At 36.3% G+C, this 11,696-nt stretch overlaps 1 protein-coding gene across 1 annotated transcript; it reads right to left on the bottom strand.

Annotated features, from left to right (window-relative positions):
- Window positions 1-326: 326 nt before the first annotated feature.
- Window positions 327-1,178, bottom strand: LOC132309825 (uncharacterized mitochondrial protein AtMg00810-like). Its single transcript, XM_059808093.1, has 2 exons — window positions 1,134-1,178; window positions 327-1,034 (listed from the first exon to the last, which is right to left on the bottom strand). The coding sequence occupies exons 1-2, from the start codon at window positions 1,176-1,178 to the stop codon at window positions 327-329; spliced, it is 753 nt and encodes a 250-aa protein (XP_059664076.1).
- Window positions 1,179-11,696: the final 10,518 nt, after the last annotated feature.

The raw sequence follows: 11,696 nt of genomic DNA, 5'->3' as shown, positions 1-11,696 counted from the left end.
ACACTTTCCCCTCAAGCTGAGAAACATGCAACTTTCATTCCCAGCTTGGAAATAGATTCTTGAAACGTTACACTTCCTAGTCCTTTTGTAAGCACATAAGCAAGTTGACTATTGGTTGAGACGTACGGAGTACAAATTAAGCCAATATCTAACTTCTCTTTTATGAAATGTCTATATAGTTCCACGTACTTTGCTCTTTCATGTTGAACAGGATTGTGAGCAATGCTAATGGCAGACTTGTTGTCGCAAAATAACCTCATTGGTCCTTCCCATTCGATTCTTAAATCTTCCAGAATTATCTTAAGCCATAGTAACTCGCATACTCACTAAGCCATTGCTCTAAACTCTGCCTCCGCACTCGATCTAGCTACCACATTTTGTTTCTTACTTCTCCATGTTACAAGGTTGCCTCCAAGGAAAGTACAATAACTCGTGGTGGAACATCTATCAATAGGTAAGCATGCATAATCTGCATTAGTGTATACCTCCAAGACTAATCCAGTGTTCCTTTTCAATAAAATTTCCTTGCCAAGACTAGTTTTTAGATAATGTAGTACTCTGTAGACTGCATGTAGGTGAACTTCTCTTAGGTTGTGCATAAATTGGCTAACCACGCTCACGGTATATGCAATGTATGGCCTTGTGTGAGCAAGGTATATAAGTTTCCCTACTAATCTCTGGTATTGTTCCTTGTCAACGGCTGGATCTTCACTTGCTTCCTCGAGTTTGTGATTTGGATCGATTGGTGTGGAGCTTGGTTTACATGCTGGCTTCCCCGTCTCCCTTAAAAGATCAGTTACATATTTCTGTTGTGAAATGAAAATGCCTTCTCTTGAATGGGCTAATTCAATTCCCAGGAAGTACTTCAATCTTCCTAGTTTTTTTATCTCAAATTCTTTGATTAAGAATTTTCTCAGGGCTTCCTTCTCCTTCTCATCATTTCCTATCACAATTATGTCATCGACATATACCAAAAGAGCCTTAACTCCCCCTGCGTCCGAGTGTTTACTAAAGAGAGTATGATCCCCTTGACTCTATTTATATCCAGTGGCAAGCATTACTTTGGCAAATCTTCTAAACCAGGCCCTTGGTGATTGCTTCAGGCTATACAACGCTTCCTTCAGTTTACAAACCCTGTTGCTGCTCAAATTTCCCTTGAAGCCTGAAGGGATATCCATGTATATTTCCTCCTCCAAATTACCATGAAGAAAAGCATTTTTTACATCAAATTGTTCCAAATACAAGTTTAAGTTAGCTGATAGTGATAACAAGACTCTTACCGTACTCATTTTAGCCACCGGAGCAAATATCTCCTAATAGTCAACACCATAGGTTTGCGTGTATCCCTTTGCCACGAGCTTGGCTTTGTATCTCTCTACAGATCCATCTGACCTGTACTTCACTATAAACACCCACTTGCATCCTACAGTCTTCTTTCCTGGTGGTGGGTCAATAATTTCCCACGTTTGATTCTTCTCTACTGCTTGCATCTATTATCTCATATAATGCCTCAGATAATGTATTAGGAATATGAATAATGTTTAGGCTGACTATGAAGCTCCTGTGTGCTTATGAGAATTTTTTGAATGACACAAACTTTGCTAAAGGGTACAATGGGTGTTTAGTGCATTCTCTTGTGCCTTTCCTAATGGCAATGGGAATATCATGATCATGTGGAGTTTCTGGAGCTATATTTACCTCATTCTCAGGATTAGGCGTTGAATCTTGGACTTGCACAGGATTAAGACCCCGATCTCTTTATCTTAAATACACATGCGAAAACCTCATAGAGTCACGAAGTTCATTATTTCCTATCATTAGACTTTGAATAAAAGTAGTATTTGACACAGAAACGGGTTGTGATGATGGTTTAGGAGGTAACTGTGATGATTGTTCAGGAGGTATAGGTACAGAAACTAGGTTGAAGTCCAAAAGAACAGGTGGAAAGTCTCTGTCTTTATCTTCAATGAATGCCAGAGACTCCCCCTGAAGATAAGGCTGAGTGAAATGTGGTATTTTTTCTTCAAAAGTGACATCAATATAGACAAAGAACTTCCTGGTAGGTGGATGGTAACACTTGTAACCCCTTTGAGTAGACGAAGAACCCATAAAAATACACTTAGTGGCTCTTAGATCTAGCTTCCCTCTATTATGGCTATGGACATGAACAAAAGCAGTGCATCCAACTATTCTTGGAATGAGATTGTTTATTATTCTTAGATTTGGATAAAAATAGGTAAGTGTTTCCATTAATGTTTAAAACCCAGCACCCTCGAAGATAATCTGCTAATTATGTATGCAGTTGTAAGCATAGCTTCCCCCCATAAAGGACATTTTGATAGAAGAGAAAGACTCGGGTTGTAGCTAATAAATGACCATTCTTCCTCTCTACCACTCTATTTTGTTGTGGAGTGTTAATGTAAGAAGATTCATGGATAATTCCTTCTTTTTAAAAGTATTGAAAAAAGGTTTGATTGAAATAATCTCTTGCATTATCCGATCTAAATCTCTTTATTTTAACCCTAAACTGGTTTTGAATCATGTTATGGAAATTTGGAAGCACACTACTTACATCCGATTTAGATTTAAGAAGAAAGATCCAAGAAACTCTAGTGCAATCATCAATAAAGGAAACAAACCATCGTGAACCAGACACATTTTTAACCGTGAAAGGCCCCCATATATCACCGTGGATTAAATAAAATAGAATTGAACTTCTTTTATTACTAACCAGAAAGGGTACACGCTTGTGTTTTGCAAATTCGCACGCATCATAATGAAAATCTTCAACTTTCAGCCCCTTAAACAAAAAAGGAAACATAGTTTTTAAAATTCCAAAAGATTGATGCCCTAGTCTAAAATGACGAAGCCAAATAGTGTCTTTATTGGATGATGAAAGAAATAACAGAGATAATTTATTCATGACAATATATGATTTTTCTGTTTCTTTAAGATAGTAGAGCCCCGTTCTTCTCCTTAGCAAGTCCAATCTTCCTCCCCGAATCCTGGTCCTGAAATGTACAGTAACAAGGATAAAACAAAACATTACAGTTCATGTTATGAGTGAGTTTTTGTATGGATATCATGTTGGTGGACAATTTAAGGACATGAAGGACATTTTTTAGTATAAGAGATGGACTGATATGGATATCCCCTAGACCTGCTATGGTAGTGAGAGAACCATCTGCAACAGCTATTTTTCGATTGCTTGGATAAGGGTTATAAGTGCTAAAATTTAGTGAAAAGTAAGTCATATGATCTGTAGCTCATGAGTTAATAACCAATAGATTCCTAATACGTTCATCTGAGACATGTAATTCGTGATAAACATAAAACTTACCTGAGAGTGCGAGAGTGCGTGCACCACTTGGTTTCTCCAATGATCCCAGAAGCCCCCTTGTATTCTCGATCTCCTCATCATTGAACCTGCTCTGTTCTTGAGACTTTTCGTGGCTTTACTAATTTATGACGAAGTTGGCTTGGCTTCTTTGCTATCCTCCTCGATATTCCTACTCTCTGCTTGGTGGTTTATCATTTAACTTCCAACAGTTCTCTCTAGTGTGTCTTGGTTTCTTATAATAGGTACACCAAAGAGTATCCTTACTGCCTTCTCGAAGAGTATCATTGCTACCTTGTCTTTGAAACCGTGACAGATCTGTCTTCCCACTTTTTTGAATTGATGGCCGTTCTGTCTTCGTCACCATAGCTGATCCTTCTAGGGCTCAGGTGTGATACCCCTCGGATCTGAGATGAGGGTTGATCAGGACCAGGCCCAAACCCGAGGGAATATCAAACAATTAATATTTTATAACGAACACAGATGACAAAATGAATTAAGAACAAATAATAAAAGTTGAAAAGAATACTAACATCAAATCCTCAACCGATAAAACTTAATAAAATCCAACATCCAAAACCTCCATGATTACAACTCGGGAATCCATCTAGTGGACCCCTAAATAAAATCCCAACTGAACTGAAAACTGAAAATAAATAAAACTGAAATATCGTGAGAAGTCCTACGTAATCTGACGAATGGAAATTGTCCTCAAACAGCACGATCAAGCTCTAAAGCTGAGACCGTCCTGTACCTGAAAAGAATAATAGAAGAGTGGGTCAGGCCCACGAGCAAGTTCCAATCTAACTGCAATCCAGACAGTGACCCGATACGCAGATACACCATAGATACCTCACAATATCTAACTAGTCCATATATATATATATATATATATATATATATATATATATATATATATATATATATATCCACACTAAGGGACATTCACTGGACTACAGTAGGGGTCTCAACCTGAATAGAAGGCAATATGCGAAAACGCACCCAAGGGTGGGCACGAATACCTAGACCTAACAGGGTACACCTACCTACTATATCCAACTACGCATCCACTGCATATACGCACCTTAACCAATGACTCTGAGACTCAAGCTCATATCGTGGTACCATAATCATATACCTAAAATCCGTCAAAAACCATAATATGTCATTCAATTATTTATTGAGGAGACATACAAAACATACTAGTTAGTCACTCAACTTATTCAGTTGATATGACTTAACCACCATCCATTAATCCAGGAGGACATTCAACTTAGTCGCAGTTGATCTGGCTTAGTCACAATTTGGATTCAATATTTTTCAATCCAATCCTTTAATCCGATAGGTTAGGTTTAAGCGTTTTGAGCTAATCATCTCTAGTATGTCACCGTCCCATACCGGTGCATACAATCCTCCATATCCATGTAAATTACGATACATAAATAATAAGCTAGTAATTTACAGTCAAAAACCAATATCCAAATCATTGCAGAAAAGTGTTTAAAGTTTCAGCAATTTAAATCCAAGAGTTAAACTTTGTAATTGCAGGAAACGGTTTAATAGCTCCACAACTAGCATCCAAAGCATGCATGGATCAAATCTATTATATCAATGACTCATTTTATGCATTCAAAATAAATTCTATAATCATACTATAGTCCAATAAATTGCTAAATTAATTTAAGTAATTTAGTTTCTTCCATCCGGTAACAGGGTACTAAGTTGTATACTTGTATTCTGTTTTATCTTTTAGCACAGAGCCATACACTATGCCACAAGTCTAATTTATTAATTAAAAGACTCCACCGTGCATCTAAAACTTAATTTAGAATCATGTTATAGCATCTTAAATTGTTAAATTAAAACTAGACAATTAATTTCCTTCCAGTCGTTAACCGTACGCATAGTTGTTAAATAGCGCACTGTTAATTCCATTAACACAAAAGGGGTATTTTATGCAATTCAAGACCTTGATTACATGTTAAAATAATTATTGAAAACCCCATTAAAGTTTTAAAACTGTTCAGAAACCCCAAGTGCCGAAACAGTAGCTGAAAAATCACAGTACGCATCAAATTAGAAAGAACCTGCTCTAAAAAATTATAGAGCAGGCTCAAATCAACATTGAGCCGGCTCCATACAACCTTAGAGCCGGCTCTAAACAGGTGGGAGCCGGCTCTAACATTCCAGAGCCAGTTCTCTTTCCCCCTGTGAGCCTTTTCTCCGTTCCAGCTTCGTTTCTGACCTCTGCTCCCACTCCGGCCAGTTGCAACCTTTCTGTTTGGTTTTTAAAACTAATCTAAGAACCTTATGTAAGCCTAAAAGCATCCCCATGACTTATTTAAAGTGGTTGCAAGTAAGTAAAATAACTAAAATTACAACCGGATTAACATGCTTAAAGAAACACAACTTGAAATAATCAGGCATGAATTTGTAACAGATTCGATTACAGCACAAGCAGAGCATCAATAAATCATACAATACACATGTAAGTTCCAGTTTATGATTTATTTAACCCTAGAGACTACCTCGGTGCACAAAACACGAGCCAAATGGAAGGAGAAAGTAAAAGAACTTGCCTGCAGTTTTGGTCTCAAAACTTTGTTGCCCTCTTCCTTATTTCCGGCAAACACTGACCACCTTCAAGCCTTCTATGGTTTTGGTTTAATCCACCACAACTCTCCCTTGGTCCTCTCTGTTCTCCTCCTAAGCCTTGTTCTATTTTCTCTCGCTTAGTTATCTCACAAGTCTCTGTTATCTCTGTATCTTTGGTACGTGAATAGGGGTTGTGTATTCTCAAAACCCTAAGTTGACGTACTGTTTTATATATATACAGACTTAACTAAACTCTATTCCCTGTGTGTGTAGAGACAGAGCCCTAATCCTAATCCTTGTCGGCCCATAGCAAAACCTACATTTTAAAACAGTGACGGCTACACACATGAATTCCATTATACAGTTAAAACTATAACCTAATTTAATAAATAAAACATTTAACTTAATCCAATTAAAACAAACCATGAACTTAAAACAATTATACAAATAATAATTAACTAAAATAATCATCCAATTTAAATAAAATAATAAATCAATTAAAGCAAAACAAAATCCAATTTAGATAACCATTAAATAAACACACAAACAAATAACCAATAAAATAAAATAAAAATGAAATTAAACAACTAAATAAATACCAGGACTATCATTTTAAAATTAGGGGTATTACATCGGAGTTCAAGCATAACCCCCTGTGACTCTCCTCAACCCAGATTAGAGAAATGGTCTCATTTAAAGATGGTACCTCATCCTTGCCAATAATCTGAACCCTAACTTAATCAAATTCAGTATTGAGTCATACGAGAAAATCGTAGACTCATTCTTTTTCGATAAAGCCCTTCAAGATTGCAGCATCTTCTGGACATTTAGTCTTAATGCACCGGTAATGATCAAGTTCCTGCCACAGATTCTGTATTGAATTTGCATACTCCGTGACCGACTTACCACCTTATTTCATCGCACCAGGCCTTAATCCCTTACACTTGCGCTGCATCATGAGCCTTCAAATAAGTATGCTGAACAGCATCCCAAACCTCCTTAGTAGTGGACAAGAACATGCATGTGTCGCTGATTTCTGGATTCATTGAATTCCACAACCATGACATGATCATGGAATCTGCTTCATCCCACACATCAAACTTTAGATCTCCTTTCTTTACCCATCCCTAGGAGATGGTTGAGCTTCCCTTTTCCTTTCAAATAGGTTTGAACAAATTGGGACCACTTCAAAAAATTCTTCCTATTCAGTCTATATGCCGCTTGAATGTTCTGTAGATCACCGGATGCTTGATGCAAGATGACTTCCTCAAAAGATGATTTGGTCTTAAACATATTGGATTGGGTTTAATAAAAGAATAAACTCAGAGAAAAATGGCAATGAAGGTCAAGGATAAACTTAGAGAAAAATGGTGATGAAGGCCACGGCGTTTCCAAAAAAAAGATACTCAGTTTTGACCCCAGAAAATAGAGTAAAAACAGAGCATGGAAAGAATAAGAGAAAGAGCAATATCTCTTTGGTAATTAAGGCTGAAGAGACTATATGATTCCCAGAAAAGAACCTAGAAATTTTGGAGAAAAGATAAAAATTGTATATGACTAAGAAAGCCAATACACGGCTTATATACACAAATTACAGCCTGTACAGAGCTAATCACAGGGAGATAAAATAGGAAACTAACCTTCATAACTTTCCTAAAAATGAATTAGAATGAATTTCTATATTAGTGGGATTCTCTAACTTATTATTCCATGATTCTAGGAAAGTCAATGATAAACATAAAATATATTCCTAACGAATCCACCTATGGAGAGAATAAATTTTCTACTTTCCAACAGGACAATAATTACCTATGATTGTGCGTTGGCTCATTTATCGAAGTAGGTATAAAGTGAGCCCAACATACCATGTCATTCGTATGTTCTGCCATTGAAAATATAACAAACTAGTTTGTAGAGACTAGTTTTGAGCAGTTTTTTCAAATGTTGGGACTCATTTCTCTGTATGGTAATTTTTTATTAGACGGACATACTAATGACATAGCAAAATTAGGAAAATACTCCATAACAAATAGTGTAAGGCTTTGTTTGGTTAGATGGAATCAACCAAATAAGAAAAGAAATAAAAAAAAATTTAAAATATTTTTGAAGTTTGGATAGAAGGAAATAGAAACGTATAATAAAATTTAGTTTCTGACGCTTGCCTATTTTTCTCAAAACTTTTTATGTACAAAACAAGCGAAAATATTATTTTTACATGAAATAAGTTATTTCTTATTCAATTTCCTATTTTATCAAAAAAAATTATCCTCTAAAACAACTTGCCAAAACAATAGGCAACTTGTTTAGTGGTTTATTCTTTACTTTTTATTGGATTTCTTAACGTACGTGGGCTATAAACCACTCCCTCTGTCCCAAAAAAGATGTCATATTTGAGGAACTGTTTTGTGAGTCACGGTTCCCCAAGCAAGACATCTAATTTGGGACGGAGGTAGTACTATATAAATGGGAGGCTCGTTTAACATTTTTTTTTTTTCAGTATTTGTTTGATCTAATACATTGATAATAATATACTTGGCCAACAACAATATATAATTTTACCAAAAAAAAAAAAAACATATAATCATTTAAAAAAAAAAAATTCGTTTCTCTTAAACTAATAATTATTTCTACCTACAAAAATATTACGAAACCTTATTTTAAATATAGATAATAGAATTAAATATTAAACAATTGTATTATTAAATTTAATAATTCATCACTTTACTACGGAGTATTTATTTACTAAAAATGGATATCAAAAAACACAAATTTATTTATAGCATTTGAAATCATAAGGGTAGTTTTGTTATATATATACCATTGTTACAATTTTCTTTTCACTTTCATGCTATCCAAATTAACTAAGCAATATTTTCTTACAATTTTTTTTAATAAATTTTCATACTAACCAAATGCATGTTAGAAAATTACTTTTCTTTTCATTCTCTTCATTTTTATTTTTATTTTCATTTTCAATTTTTTTTTTACTTTTCTTGCTTATTCCCGCTCCACTTTTAAGGCCCACTAAAATGATTTTTATTCTCATTAAATAATTCGAGTGAATGGGGAATATTCTCACTCTTGTTACTACTACCAAGGAATGTTTTTGCTCCATTAGTCCCATATTAGATGTCGATGTGTAGAACTGAAAGTTTTTAAAGGGAAATGTAATTGGGTAAAATAATAATAATACTAATAAAAAAGACATGCAATTAATGTATTATCAGTTTTTAAAATTATAAACTTGTCCTTTAAATATGTATAGTTTACAGAGTTTGAAATTTTTTGAAAACAACATTTATATGCTTTGTTACATCCAAATAGGGAACAATGGACTACTAATATTGAACATACAAAATATGAATATCAATTGTCTTTTTTTAAAAAATTAATATTAAAAAAAATGCAAAATAAAACGTTCAATTATTTCACATTGCCTTGAATTATGAATTTAATAGAATTATTGTAATTATCCTTAAATACTAATTTGTCATTAGAAAACCCCCTTTAAATTTAGTAATTTACAAGTCAAACTTCATCTCATATTTGTATTTAGGTTTAATTTTACAACTTTCTTCACTTTATTATATACTCCAATAGTATTTAGATGAGGTAAGTTTTCAAAGAAATTGGCTCAAATGAATAAGTCATGGGGTGTCTTACGAAACGTTATTTACTTTAAAAATCATTTTCTATTGTGATTTGTGGCTTTTTTTTTCCAGATCGGTCCATTAGTTTCGTCTTGGTTAGTTTGAACAAGTGTTTTGTTATTGAGTGTTCCGAAATGAGAACAAAATATGTTTGGTGATGAAAATATATTATCTCATCCCTCTCCTTCTAAAATTATATATTAATAAACATCAAAAGTAAACAATGAAAGCCCTAATCGTACAAGCCGTTGGCGATACACAACGGTGAGATCAGGCAGCGTAGCGACAACATGATGACGATAGAGCGAGACCAATAAACAAATGGCAAAGCCCCTACCAATAAAAAAGTCAAAGGGCGACGCCATAAACAGTCACTCGACGATTGTGGTATATCGACAAGATAACCATCATCGAATAGAAGAACACGATGAACCCCCAAATTGAAACGACGACGACGAAGCTTGCATTGCAAATGATTTGGGTTAGGATTGTATTCTACAAAATTGGAACTCGTGATTTGGGTCACTACTTGGGTCACTGAAGACGGGGAAGATATCTTGTGATAGTCGATGAAGATGATGGGGACGGCGACGAGGGATACTGGAGAGGAATTTCTAGGTCATCATGATAGAAGGCGCGGTGACCCAGAGGATGAAGCCATTGTTGCGAGGCGGTGGCGATCTCGGCGGCAATGAAGCCTCCGGGTGAGGACCAGATGAATGGTAAGAAGAATAAGCCAAAGATGGTAAGGAGAGGGCCAGCGGCTTGGACCATAGGTTCTTCGCCTGAGAGGTTGGAAAAAGAAAGAGAGACGAGAGATCCAGTGGTACTTCATAATTTTTGTTTCTGTGCTTTGTTGGTTGTTTGTTGCCCCCGCTACAGTTTGGAACAACATAAAACACCATTTTCTTGTTTCAACTTTTGGCCCACACGTTTCAAGTTGTTTTAACACTGTTGAAAGCAACACAGACCTCCCCAAACATGTTTTAGGCCTCAATAGTGGTACTGTAGCGGGCCTGGAACAAAACAAAACATTACAGAACACATACCAAACAGCCCCTTCGGGTCCGTTTGGTACGCGTTGTGTTCCCGGGCGTTTTATTTTAGCCTAAAACAGAACAAGTGTTTTGTTATGGGGTGTTCTGAGATGAGAACAAAACATGTTTGGCGACGAAAATTTGCAGTGAGAATTTTGAAACCAAAACATGGTTGAACATGTTTCGCAAATATTTCGTTTCAAGAAATATGAGAACAATTTTATTCTCGGTTTTTTTTATTTATTATTATTATTAGTATTTTCTTTTCTGTAGCAGGAGTTGCACAATTGAAGCCATCATCACCAACAGATCACCACAATTGTAGCCACCATGACCAACTAGTTACAAATCACCATCTCCACAGCCTACATCAATCACCCAAACCATCCATCATCACCACCAATTCCCAAAACCCACTGCCACAACCAATTTCCACTCCCACCACCAATTCAGAAAACTCACTGCCACCACCCATCACTGCACTTCCATCCACCACCCATCATCACTCTCAATTGCAAACCTAAATTTCCCACCAATTATACCCATCACACAAACAAAAGCATTCAAAACCCCAAGACCCGACACTGTTCTCTGGTCATCTTTGCCAGAATCAGGTCACTGTCACCATCACCATCGCCGCCAGCCTCCCTTGCTTGGTCACTGCCGTCGTCGGAGTTGTTGGTCTTTGTTGCCGGCACTCGCAATTTTTGTTCGCCGAACACAACGCACACTAGAGTATTTTTCCGGCCATCGTCCGCGGTGAAGATGGAGCCAAACGTGAGTATTGAAACCAGTTGCATGATACGAGTGGATGTCCTCCCCGATTGAAGCGATCCAACCGCCTCACTTTAGAGACTATGTACCGATGCTCTTCCGCCACCACAAGATCAAACTCTCCACAATCAGTTCTTTTTACACCGAACACCAAAAAAGCCCCTTCGTACAGCAACTCTAGGACTCCGGCAGCGTCTACTTCTAATTCATGGTTGGCGGATCACTGCCTAGCCCGTGGGAGGAATTCTAGTCCAATTGCAGAGGCTAGGGTTTGGTCGCCTCCAAATCGCTAGAGGTTATCGC

Source organism: Cornus florida, unplaced genomic scaffold (genome assembly GCF_030987335.1).
Source record: "Cornus florida cultivar Cherokee Brave unplaced genomic scaffold, ASM3098733v1 CherokeeBrave_3.0.0_Hap2_Chr05, whole genome shotgun sequence".
Classification (NCBI taxonomy): Eukaryota; Viridiplantae; Streptophyta; class Magnoliopsida; order Cornales; family Cornaceae; genus Cornus; species Cornus florida.
This window is presented reverse-complemented; position numbering and strand designations above follow the sequence as displayed.